Raw genomic sequence first — 13,783 nt, forward strand, 5'->3', positions numbered from 1 at the left:
AGGTCTTGCTGCAACCTGGGACAATGACACATGTGTCACGAGGAAGTGACAATTTCCATTCCAAAGGTGTTCTTGGCTGGTTTAGGCTTTAAAGGGCATGTTGAGATTAGGGATTCTTAAAAGTTAATACTGAAAGCTAAACCCGTTGAAGTGCCAGAGAAATTGACCTTTTTTAAAAAGTAAGAAACAACCTCACTAACCTGGTGTCTGAAAATTCTGAAAAGTCATTCTGAAGTTCAAATTTGTGCAGAACTTCTCCAATTAGGTAGCCACTGGAAAATGCCTTTGCAAAGGACTTGGGATCTGAATTTTAAACACAGAGATTTAAAAGTAAATAGGCCGTACATAGAGTTTATACATTTTCGTTACACACTCATAGAGTAAAACTCCATAATTTAACCTGAACTCAAAAATTCCATAACAATGCTTCTAGAAATATTTTAAATAACCAAACTGAAGTGGAACAGTAGAAGTCTTCTCAAAAGTCATGCATAAATATATATCAGTACTTAATGATGTGAAATTTTGAAAGAAAAGACAACTTCTGATCAAATTAACACACAACCAATACAATTTATAATCTCATATATAAATGGAAACCTTCATTATATTTTATAAAATTACCCCGTAATGCCTTAGTTATTAATACAACCTGTGGGTATGCTGGCAGAGTATTCTGGCCAAGTTAGATGCAATCTAACTTTTTAAAACAATAATTAAGACTTAATTTTAACCTTTTTACAATGGAAATTTTATGAAAATCATCTGCACCTTCTAAAATAAAGCCTAGCAAAAATAGTTAAGCTTTTCCTTGGTATTCAGGGGATTACTCTGGTCCAGTTGTTCTGTGCAGTGATGGAGAGGCACTGAGGGAAATAGGCTTTGGAGCCAGAGATATCTGTGTTGAAATCTTGACTTTGCCCCTTAGTAGCTGTGTATATTTCCTTAGTGTCTTATCTCTAGAACAAACAGAGCCCATCTATGCCTATCTTGAAGAGCTATTTTAAAGATTAAAGGTGCTGTAGGAGAATTGCTTAGTGCGGAGCCTACCACATACCACGTGATGATAAGGGCAGAAAAAAAGAAAATGAAGTGTTAAACAGAATTTGCTTTTTTAAAACAAGTCCTTAGTTTGGGGTCACCTGTATTTTTTTTATGAAGTGAAGGATATAGGGTTGCATGGTATTCAAAGATGATATTTAAGCCATTCTCTCGAAGGATTTTGAAATCCTGCAGAACTCTTCAACAGGTTTCAGGGAGGGTCTTTTAAGCAACAGCAGTCAAAACACTGCACTACCTATCACTGCAGTGTCACAAGCTCATTGGGCCCAGATTGGCCTCTGTTATTTGACTGATAATAAGGCAGCCGGCTGTAGGTGAAGAGATGCTGATTTGCAGACCTGATGCTGGGTGTGTGGTTGCAGCAGGGTGGAGTGAGTTTTTCCATAAAGGCCACTGCAGAGACCTCACTCAGAAGACAACACACTATCATAGGAATCAGATTCTTGCATATCTGACATCAGCCCACAATTTTGCCCAAAGTTTTCCTAATTTTTGTGCTCAAAATATTTTATGCTCTTAATAACACCCTTATACTTAGGTGAATCAGTATATAATGAAGCAGTTTAAAAATGGTATTAAGTATTCCCACTGATCTCATTTGCTCAGGATGAGCTCCTGAACTGTCGAGCATTAGAATCTATTGACCGTGTCTTCTGGCATCTATAAAAGTAGTTGTCTTTGGAGCAAATGAAATCTAAATGGCTGCTTCTGCCTCCAAAGGATGAGATGTGCCACCTCCTCCTTTTGAGTCATTGATGCTTTCTCCTGCCCTCAGAGACCTGCCATCACTGGCCACCAATCGTGTTCCCTGATCTCAGCCGCTACCACTGTCCTACTGTGCCATCTGGGCTGCTCTGGATGTGCCTTGCTTCTCTTCCGTCTGTTGCTTTCTTCTCTCTGCTTTCATCCTTCTCTCTTCCCTGGTCCATCCGCATTCTCCTCTTAGTTTTCTGAAGAGCCACTGGACAAAGAGACTATGGACTCCTACGAATAATGTAATGACTACAGCTTTGCACTCAGGAAGCCATGATGCGCCCAGAACTCAGATGGTCTCATTCCTCTGCCCCCTCCCTCAGGATTTTGCCCTAGGCCTGTTGTTCATGTGGACTGAATGCCTAAAGTCTAGCTCATGAGTAACTGGGAAATAATTGCATTCAATTCCATTACTCTCAGTGTAGCAGGTGAACAGACAATAACCAACTGTTTGCTGCAAAAAGGTCACTAGAAAAATAAAACCATAATCCACTTCCTTTGAATCAGCATGTGATATTAATAAGGCAATTCTAATACAGATAAAATGGAGGCATTTATGAATATAAAGGTCAAAGAAGAAGAATAAACACTTATTATTTCATCGTCAAGGAGTTTACTACAAATAACCAAGTATGAAAACATCTATCTGCAGTTTTGTGTGCACAGGACACTTCAGATTTACTGTGTGCTCCCCAGACTGAAAAGAGAACAGTGTGTGAAAAACTACAGCAAATGACAAAAGCAACAAGGGGAAAATATGTGCAAGAAATAAAGAAGAGAGAAAAATGCATGCAAGAAATTAGAGAAGAAAAAATATAACACACACACATGTATATATAACAGATAAGAAGCCAGAGAGAGAAAGAAAGAGGGGCTGCTGGAGAGAAATGGTAAGGAAAAAAAGAAAAGCAAAGGAAAGTTTATTTTTGCCCCTTTGGTTTGTTTTCTTCCCACTAAATATTCCTGAATACCACAACTTAATTTCATGACAGCCCCCTCTAGAAGTTAATTCGCACTAACAGTCGGAATTCCCTAAGAGAAGGAAGAGGTGGTTGACTCTAGAACAAGGAGCAGCATGAGAAATGAACAGACCACGGGAGCCCAGGAACGAGCTCCATGCTGAGCACCGACATGATTTACCCCCAGATTAGGTTGGTCGGCCACAACTCAGCGTTGCCTCCCATCTTCCAAGCCGCAGGACCGATCCCCACCACTAAAGTTCCTCTTGCTGAAATCGTCGATGTGGCCTTTGTGAAAGGTCTGTCTTAGGCAGGGACAGCGGGTGAAATGGTCCATGAGCTTCTTCATCCAACTGGTCCTGAGGCAGTTGGAGAAGGCACTTGAAGGAGGGAGGCCTTCTGTGTTGCTAAGTGGCAAAAAGGAGAGCATGGGCTCTGGGGAGACGTTTTCTGGGTTGGCGCGGCTCCTTGCTCATTTAGAAGCCACTGGGCTTTGGACAGTGGTGGTCACCTCAGCTGCTCATCTTTAAGAGAGGGGAAGCAATGGGCTCTACTTCATGAGAGTTGCTTTGAGATATTGTATGTAAAGTGCTTAGCCTTCCTGGCATATAGTAAGTGCTCATTGAAATTGTTATTATTAATGTCTCCTCATTTAGGGTAACAGGCTTCATTAATTAGACAATTCATAAGCTCAATAATAGATCCTCAGTATATTTGGACTCATGGACTCAGTACATTTAAATGACTATAATATATTTTTTTAAATCCTCACCAGAGGACATCTTTTCATCACTATATAGAAACAGAGGAAGAGAGAGACAAAAACATGGATGTGAGAAAGAGACATCAACTGGGTACCTCCCGTGTGTGCTCTGGCCAAGGATCCAACCCGCCTCCTTGGTATGTGCCCTCGCCAAGAATTGAACCCCGAACTTCTCAGTGTATGGGACGATGCTCCGACCAGCTGAGCCACACTGGCCAGGGGTTGCAAACATTTTCATTTAAAAGGTAACTCAAATTTCAGAGAGCAAATATTTGAGATTGTTCTTAAATTCAGATACAGGCTCACATTTAGGGCCAGAAAAGCTATAACACTCCCACCACACACATGTGCAATCAAATGCAGTTGATTTCTCCATAAAACATCTCAGTGGGAGAAGGAAAAAATAAACGTAGCATCACAGTATTCCTGGTCAAATGTTTTGACTAAATGAGTAAAGAGATATTTGGATTTTGGGGTGGTAGATAGAAGTCTTTAGACCTATATCTTCTATGCTCTGTGGCCTTGACTCCTCCCAGAGAAGAGCAAAGATCTAGCCTGCGATATCAACCATACTTAAAAAGCCAAGCAAATTGACCTTCATTCAACAGGGAGAAGAGCAGCTGCTGAAGGCTGGGACCAGCCTGGCCCCAGCAGGCCTTGGTGTTCCCAGCTTGACCTTGGCCTTCTCCTGCTGAACCTAATCTATTTCACAGTACACCAGCACTGGACAAAGCCACTTTGAGACCCTGATGGATTAACACAAAAACAAAATCCCTCTGTAATCATATTTGTACTCAGACAAAAAACAATATCGTCCAAAACACTGAAAGACCAATCAATGTCCACTAATCCGACCATTATGAGCGGTTGCTACTTTTTTACTAATCGTGGTTCTGCCATGCTTTATTCTCTCCACTTCCTGGAGAAGACACTTGATCACAGACATGACTATGCTTCTGAGAGTACCCAACACTGAGCCAAGCAGCGCTTCCTTCAACCCTCCTCATAAACACCTAACACAAGACCAAACGTTATACATCCTTTCTAACACCCTCTTACTGAGATGCCCCACGGGTCCCCATGAAATGTGTTCTCTTCTTTTGGCAACAAGTCAGTAAACCCCACTTTGCTCAACTACAGGTTTGCACTGTGGTCTTCAGGTAGAGGACTCTGACAGTTTCTTTTCCTCCAGTATGATAATCCGACCAGCCATCTTCTCCTTTGAAGACTTTATCATGGGTCTCAAGATCTACTGTTTGAAACAAAATCTCCAGCTTATTATGACCTTCTTTAATGGTTTGGATTTTGGGTGTTATTCTTTCCTTGAAACTTCAAATCTTAAAATTTTGACATTGAGTTACACAACAGCCTTGTGTTAATAGATTTGCTGTGTTGATTTCTTATCAAAGGAAGCCAAGTTTTAATCAAGGGAAATGCTGCTGAGCTAACCAGAAAATATAAAAATATGCTGTATTATACAAGAAGCAATGTATTTCCTAGTGACCCTGAGGGATGAAGCATGAGAAAAATGTGTGGTTAATGACACCAGATTAAAAGAGGAGTGAATTAAAAGTCAGAAGTCTCTGAATCTACTGCTAACTTGCCACTACCTAGCTGAAGAACCCTAAACAAATCTCTAAACATCTTATTTAATGACTTCACATGCCAAGAAAGAATTAAACAATGTCTAAGCCTCTTTCTGATGCTAAAGATTCTTTTTGATTCTAAAATTCTATGACACTATGATTGGTAATGTCATCATAAGCTAATAAAAGGTTACCACAATATATTATAAAGTGTATATAAATAAATACTCAATAGGATATTTTGAAATCTCTTTACAAAAATAAAATTTGATACTTTTGAAAAGGTTTTGACATAGACCTAATCAATAAAGTACAGTTAGTATACAAGGGGACCCAAATAAAGAATGCCCTTGAATCCTGGGACAAATATCACCCTGTAAAACAAAAGTTACTGAAACTTAATATAAAAGAACCAAATTAGCCAGCTATGAAGACCCGCTTATACAAAAAGAAATTAACAAGGAGCATAACATATATCTTAAAATTCAACTTTTCTATTTAATTGTTTTGAATATCATATAAATTATAATCTTTGGAAATATTAACTTTATTCAGAGTAGAGATTTGCCGTAATGGAAGAATACACAAATATTGCAATTGCAAAAACCTCTGTAGTAGTAGTGACACTGGAAAATAACAGTGAACAGGTCTACTCATCCACTGATGGAAAAGGAGGAGGAAGAAGGAATCTGACTCTAATAGAATCTAGTCGAATTTAACCTAATAGAGTCTCATCTAATCTAATCTAACCTGTCACAGCCTGCAGAAACATTATCTCTAGAGAAGATAGGTAAGACAAATCAAATATTAGATTAATTTGAGAGTTCTCTTGATAATATCTAACTTCTCATTTTCAGTGAGCAGTCTAATCCATAAATGTAGTCTTCTGGATACTAGCACATTAAGACGGTGCATGGTGTTCAATGGCCAGAATAGGTTACCTTGCTATCCTTTCCTCCTGATAAATGGGTACCCTGATTTATAAAAGCAGAAACATGTAACTTCAGTTAGTAGGAAGCAATTTCTAAGAGCTTGATGAAAGTAATAAAAACAGCTCCAGAAATCACAAAGCGGCGGATCAAAGAACCCAGAGGGACATTTTCAAGATGAACAAACCCATAACGTTCCTCCTGAAACCTCCTCTCAGACTTTCAGGTAATAAACAATTAATTACTAAATGCCTATTATGTGACAAGCACTATACCAAGCATTATTCTAAAGTGAGAGACAGAAGAATAGTTGAAATAATATATTTGTTTAGTATCTTGATGTAATAGATGTTAAGAACTGTGGTAGGTAATTTTCATTTGCAACCTCATTTAATATTCCCCCAAGTAGATAGCAATTCTTATTCTTACTTTTCAGGGTATAAAATTGGGACCTAGAGGTTATTATTTCTACTTTGGATACTGCAAAACTGTCAACATAGCCACACCCAGAATCTTAAAGAACATGGGCTGTCTTGGACATCCACTTTACAAAGGATCTGATTGGTACAGTACATGGAATTTAATGGCTTCTACTCAATTATTGAGAATGTTCAGGTATTTATGGAGAATTTTTACGGTGAATTCATAAGAGTTTTGTAAAAACAGAGGCAAATAATGGAGCAGTCTTAAAAATCTTTACAGCAAATCCTTTAGTAACACTACATTACTAAGCTTTCATTATAAAAATAATGGCTTGAATTTCAGGGGTAATTCCGTGTTGGGCAACTCTTTGTATTCTAAGAGATTTCATTCACATACACTGCTAAGCATTGTTTTCCTGGGGAAATGGACTGGTTAAATGTAACTCACTGAAAATTCTCAGCTTTGGTAACACAGAAGTTAATTCTCATATGTTGAGACTGACCAAGTTTCCAGCGACTCCAGAGACCTCCCCCCATTAAGTGGAGGGAGACTTCTCAGTTGAGGATCATTGGAATTCATTTTCTATACTTCTGATATCCGGGGTAGTTCAGGCGACACAAAATTCAGTAACATGCTTTATCTAAATTGACTCCTGCCTTTCAGAATAATTCAGAAATCAATTCAGTTTAGCTGCCTCTCCAAAACGACTGAGCATTATCCAGTCTCATCAAGGAAGCAAATGTACTTACGTAGCATTCTTACAGTTTTCTCTGTCCTGGCAAGTAACATACAGACAGCACCACTTCCATACAAACACCAATAAATCCACCTTGGGTATGTGCCCTTAGCCATCTAGAAATTACGTTATGCACTGTGAAGGTACGACTGCCCCAGTGGTTAAAGTTTTGCATTTTTGTGACTTCAAATTGACCAATAATCTTATAAAGGGAGCTTGTATGAATGCATTTGGAAGAGCTGACTTTAAAAAAATTAGATCCCCTGAGTATTACCTCTAACATACAATAAAGTGCCTAAGAGCACACGTCAGAGATCTAGCTTCAAAATCTAACTGTGTGACCCTGAACGAACCATTAAGTTCTCTCAGCCTCTTTACTGATCTGTACACCTGGGGCAATGCTTCTTAGGGTTGCTTGTTTGTCTGTTTTAGGGCTTAGTACAGGGTCTGGTATGCATGCCTAAAGATTCAGTAAGAGGCTGAATCTTCAGTAAGAGGTTGCAAGTTGGTATTATGCAAGGGTGCTTCTGGAAATACAGACTAAAATGATTTAGACTAAAATCCTCTTGCCTTGAACAAAAACCATACCAGCTGGGGAACCAACCAACCAACAAACAAAAACCTCCTGTTGTTGAAACAAACAGAAAGAAGGTGAGGCAGAGTGTGGTGCTGAGTTGGAATGACTTGGCTATCACAGAAGTTGTCAGCATATAGAACTGCCTCTGATTGTGAGATGTGGAGACTTCAGGTGGCAACTTGATAGTTGGGATAAAATTAGACTAGAATAAAGTTAGCTGTGGGCAAGAGTAATACCGGTCAGAAATAACCGTTTGTATTTGGGGCTAAAACTGCCAAATATGTACATGGTAACATATTCTGCATTAACTCATTTCCCACACACACCTCTCCTGATGGCAGATAAGTACGGAAAGTGCGACTGGGGTCCATTTTATACTGGAGCAGGAATCCTAACTGGTCCAGGAGCACAAACATCTAGGAATGCGGTACCTGGCTTTAAGGTTTCCTATTTCAGTGGTTTCCTGCAGAGCAGGATAGAAATTGAGGGATTGGGCCCCCCGGGGTGGCAGAGTGGGAATGGGGGAAGCTCGAGGTGGCTGTGGTGAGGGAAGAGGGGGCGCTGGACAGGCCCAGGGAGCTGCCAGGGTACTACTGCCAGTGCCCCGCGGGCGCGCCACCTGCGCAGCTCGAGACAGCCCAGGCACCTTCCAGCAGCGCGCCACTCTCGGGGGTCCGCGCACTGCTCGCCCCTGGCCCGCTCTCCGGGGCTGTGTCACTCACTCACGGTCTGGGACACCTTCAACTCTTGGTTGAGCCACTGGCACAAGATCTCCGTCATGATTCGGCCTGGGCCTCCAACAGCAAGCGGGGAGACAAAGCCTACCGGTTTGCGTCCTCCTGTTGCCAAGAGCAACTCGTTGCTAAGGAAGCGTATCCAGGCCGCAGGTCGGTTGAAAGGCTAGGAGAAGAGGGGCGACAGAACTTAGGCGTGGAGGACAAAAAATCGTGGCCTGCCCCCTTCTGGCGGGTACGACTGCAATGTGCGCAGGCGCAAGAGTCTCCAAAGAGCCGGGTGTGTGCGTGTGCGTGTGCGTGTGCGTGTGCGTGTGTGTGTGTGTGTGTGTGTGTGTGTGTTGTGTGTTGTGTGTTGTGTGTTGGGGTGGTGTTTAGGGGATCGAGAAGTTAGCGAGGAGTGGGTGGGTGTACGGAGGTGGTGAGGCAGGAAAAGCTATGGACTGAGTAAGGGGTTCTTGGCGGAGCAAAAAAGAAAGAGCCTTGATGGAAGGGGATTTTTTTCCCCTTTTTGTTTGTCTTTTGAAGAAACCTATCGAAGATCTTGCTCTAAGGGCAGCAATTTGGTCATCGATTTAGAAACTGTCGGTATTAATTGCTATATTGTATGGGCCACCCTGGCAAAGACAGAATGTGTCTAATTCTTTTTTTTTTTTTTTATGTCAGGCAGTATGGAGCCTGACACGCAGTACTCAATGACTTTTTGTTGGTGGTGGCAGAGCCAACCATTAGGATAATTTACCTTTCTATATTGTTTTGAGAGATGAATATTTAGTGAGCTTTTGTTCTGGTCAGACGTTCTTTCCAGAACAATTATTTAAGTTATTTTTCAAAATAATTTACAATTATTTAAAGTTGTATTTTGACAAAGATTTTTACTGTGACCAACCCTGAGTCGGTCTCCTCTGAGCCCTCCTCTCCCAGGGGCCCCACCGTGAGCTCTGCTCTTGGCCCCTTAGTTTAGTTTAGCAAGACTCCTGCTGGATCACATGAGGGAAAATTCCCCATCCTTCTGCCCGATAAAACCCCTCATCCCCGCCCTTGCTATGTGACCCCCCCTGGCCTGCCTCCAGCGAGAATCCTGTCAGGTCAGTGAAGCTGGAACCCATCTTACCCCAATGCAATCACCTCTTTGTAATGTCCCATCTGCTGACTCCAACCTTGGCTAGAAGTCCCTACTTTTCCTTAATTCCTGTTTTCAGAACCTTTGACTTTCTCCCCTACTGAAAAAACCCAGTTCAGTAGTTCCTTGAATAAAGTCTTCCTTACCATTTTTAACAGGTGTCAGAAAAATTTTTCTTTAACAACTTCCAAAAGTTTAGATGGAGTAGCAGAAGAAATATATATACATACAAATTATATATACATATATTTATATGAAAATAAATAGTATATTTGTGAATATCACAAATATAAGGAATTTCCCCAGAAGGTCTGGATACACCAAATTATAAATCTTTTTAACTGTAGGAACGATAACAGTAGTGTCCTACAAGAACAAAAGTCTCTTAAGATTAATGTGGAATTGGTCTGTGTTCCCTCACTGGATCGCAGTTTCGTACTATTTTACTATTGGCTGTGCTTAGCTGTTACAGCTCCGCCCCATGAGCTCCTCACACCTGGCACGGTAGGTTCGACTGCCATGGGAAGTTTGAGGGCGTTTTGCCAACAGAATTGGAGCCTGGTACATTGGACGTGTCTCCCCTTAGAGTTATCCAAATTTGGAAGATTGTAAGAATCTAAAAAGCCTCAGAGCTTAGGGAATATATCTAATAAAGATTTGTTCATAGAAAGCACATCATCCCTGATAATTTTTCTAAGGGTTGGATAGGTACTGAAAAATGGCCTGCAAGATATTCCTGCCTCTTGTCATTCTGGTGGTATACTTAAACTAGTACCACATTTAATAAGAAGTTCAAAGTTTTCATTTCAGTCTGTAGAACCTGTGGAATGGAACCAAAGTTTTCTAGATTGCTGAGAAAATTGCTTGTGGGGGATGATGTAGTTGACAGTCATCAAACTCCTCAGTTGCCCCAGAAGAGAATGAATGCCTGAGCTCATAAACCACCTGCAGATATGGGTTGTTATTCCCATGTGAAAGCACAATATTTCTGTGCCTATTTTTAGGAACTGTCTGATTCTTGTTTGTTGTTTGTTTCAAAGGGTTATTTGTAGAGTTTGTCTTTGGAGGCCAGCTTCAAACAACATAATCTGTCAATGTAATATTTTGGAAAATAAGTTTATATATAGGATTTAGATAAATGAAAATGTAAACACTTTAAAAAATAAAGGCAAAGTTCTTCACTTCATACAAAGCGGATGTTTTTTTTGGCCCCTAAAGCATGTAACATGAAAGTGATCCAACATTAAAGTATTAATAAAAATTTTGAGCTATGAATTTTACTATGTGCTTTTTCTTGAAGTTGCTAATTTCTTTACTAGTCCAAGTTTGTTGGGAACCGCCCTGCCTGGTTTCAGGAGCTGAAACCCACCATGGCTAAGGCTGAGGGAGTGACCTTCGGGCCATAAGCCAGTAAGGAGACAAAGCTTATCTCCCTGGCAGGAGCACTGCTTCTGCTCCTTTTCCCATAACTGGCCCCCAGTGCTTGATCAGTTAGCCAATGACGGGTAAGATTCCCCAAGGGGGGAACAACCTAAGACAGGCACAATCATGTGGAGGCCCCAGGGAAGGACTTGGGGGGCTATAGAGAAAGGGGGTGATGGACCCTTGCCCCCCAGCTTTGACGAAGCTTGAACCCTCAGTATGTCTTTGAGAAGTCTCTGAGAAGTCCTTGGCTATCTGCCTCTTCTGCCTGACTTAAGCCTGAAAACAATGACAGAGGGTGGTACAGTCTTGTGCTGGGAATGGCGAGTTCCCCGAGTGATCTGGCATGAGAAAGAATTCCTAACAATCCTGTGAAACCTGCTTTGTTTAAGAATGCTTTTAGTTAAATAATAAAGGCCTGAGCAAAAAATGAGTTTATGTTCCCAAAGTTCTGTAGCCTTTTAGCTGACAGACCCTGATTTAGAAGAAACCCCAATAGTTCTTTGTATACTATCTACTGTTTACTGCCTGACAATGATTAACAAGTTGTACCTGAACTCCTGTGCGAAAAAACCCAATAAAAGCCTGTCTAGGTAAGGGTCAGCGCGCTTTCCCCTTGAGAGGGTGGCCAGGTCATTCAGAGGTGCTCCCCCCTTGAGGGAGTAGCCACACTGTCCCTTTCCCTCCACAGGACTCAGTAGTCCATGTGAATTTGTCTCATGTCTCATCCATGACGCCGCGGGCACTGCTGGTCAGTGCACATGTCACAAGTTTAACATGAAATCTATTGCTTTCCTATTGAAATCCCAGCTCCGGGCAAAGGTTCTAGCACTGCCCATGTTGGTATTTTGCATTGATCTGATACACTTGTGTGACTTGCTTGTTACACTCTGTGGCATCAGCTGGAAGAGGAGATGATTAAAAATTGGACAGTTTCCCATCACTGCCTGAGAAAGCATCCTCGTTGTTTTTCTAATTAAAACTTTCAGAATATTCAGCTCCTGCATCCCATTGTAACAACAGCAATTTTATAACTAAATTAAAATATTTATTTCTAAAGTATTACCTGTCATTTAACTATAAATCTTTATTTCCCCTCTGTAAATAGAGTGGATTATGACGGGTGAGTTATTTTGAGACCACAAGTAATTCTGAAAATCGTTCTGTGTACTGAGATGAATTATAGCTCATTCTTTTAAAAATAATTGTATCATTTTATCATAATTAGGATTTCACACTATCAGTAAGTGTAAGCTTTCAAACTAGACATGCCAGAGTCTGGATGTTTGTTTTTGATCTGACCAGGTCTTCTACTTTGGAGAAACTGTGCAACGTCTCTGAGCCTTCTTGCCCTTATTTGTAGAATGAGAACGTCAATATTTTTTGACAGAGTTCTGAGGAGTAAATGAGAAGCTGCACCTATGCATATGGGCTCACAATGGACACTTAACAAAATTTTTTTCCTTTTCTCCTAAAACTATATAATTTTTTCGTTGTATCACTGGTTGGCTTAGTAGCTTAGATTTCCTTATAATATTCTTAAGCGTTTTTGAGGCAATTATTCATATAGCTGCTTTCATTTTATTTATGATTAATTCGGTGTTCATGCATGCATAAATCATATACATAGACAAATTCCTAAAAATCTTATTTGATCCTCCCTGTGTGTCCTGCATGCATTTTATCGCGGCCCCTTTCATCGCCTTCAATTGTTCTCTCATTTCCCCTCTCAGCATATTTTCCAATGGCCTCGCTCGCTCTGTATTCATTAACTAAACAAACATTTCCCTTAGTGTCTGCAGTAACCATCCAAGCTAGGGTGACCCTTCCCCTGCAGTCACCCTGCGTGACCAGGCCAGTTCTCAGTCTCAGAAGCCTTCCCTGTTCCTCAGTTCACACACTTTCATGGACTCCACTGGAGCAGTGTTTACTGACATGGGGTTTGACCTCTTAACAAATACGTAATTCCTTTAGTGGGTCATGCCAGGATTTTTTATAAAGGAAATTGTAAAATAGAAGAGTGAGATAGAAATGATCAGAGGGCATTTATTTAATGTAGCCAGAGTAGATGAGTGGGTTTGGGGGGTTGGGTTTTTTTTTTAAACACTTTTGGAGCCACTGGTAGATAGATAAAAACCTCACTGAATTCTTTACGATGTAGCCTCAGCCCAGCCTTAACTGTATGCCGCAAATTCCCTTTGCACAACTTGCTTCCGTTTCTTTACTAGGTTCCAACTTCCTCACCTCTGCATCCTTCCTCTGAAAAAAAAAGGGGCAGGGTCCTGCTTCAGCCAGTCCTTCCTGCCTGTGCTCCAGGGCCTACCTCATCAGCCAGCCCGGTCACAAAACCTCTCTAATCCCTCCACCTTTTCAACCCCTTACCTTTCTGAATTCTAAGAAAAAGCACATTCCCTTTAACTTTTATCCCAGGCACCTAACTCTGATCAACCCTCCAACAATTCAGTTTCACGGTCTTCTAACACTTTTTCAATAAGTGTGGACGTCAGCTCTTAGAAGAGGAGACAACGTCGGCTCCTTATTTATGGCAAATAATAATGCTGTGGAAGTTTCAAAATTCTTGAAGTCTTTTACACTAAAGCATATATGATCCTTTCAAATAGGTGTCTTATTTTCCAGGCTCACCTGCTTTGTCTTACCTATGAATTTTGTCTTTCTCAGACAGACATTTAAATTTTCGAATTTGAAACAAAATCAA

At 40.8% G+C, this 13,783-nt stretch overlaps 1 protein-coding gene across 1 annotated transcript in view; it reads right to left on the reverse strand.

Moving 5' to 3' along the window:
* SPEF2 (sperm flagellar 2) overlaps positions 1-8,680 on the reverse strand; it is a 143,712-nt gene extending 135,032 nt beyond the window's left edge. The window contains exons 1-2 of the mRNA XM_037129058.2: positions 8,511-8,680; positions 201-303 (exon numbers count right to left, since the gene is read on the reverse strand). Coding sequence (XP_036984953.2) covers positions 201-303; positions 8,511-8,568 — 161 coding nt within the window. The 5' untranslated portion in view covers positions 8,569-8,680. The remainder of the gene's footprint in view (positions 1-200; positions 304-8,510) is intronic.
* Between the last annotated feature and the right edge of the window lie 5,103 nt (positions 8,681-13,783).

The sequence above is a fragment of the Artibeus jamaicensis genome, unplaced genomic scaffold (genome assembly GCF_021234435.1).
Source record: "Artibeus jamaicensis isolate MK-2021 breed Jamaican fruit bat unplaced genomic scaffold, CSHL_Jam_final scaffold_369, whole genome shotgun sequence".
Lineage (NCBI taxonomy): Eukaryota > Metazoa > Chordata > Mammalia > Chiroptera > Phyllostomidae > Artibeus > Artibeus jamaicensis.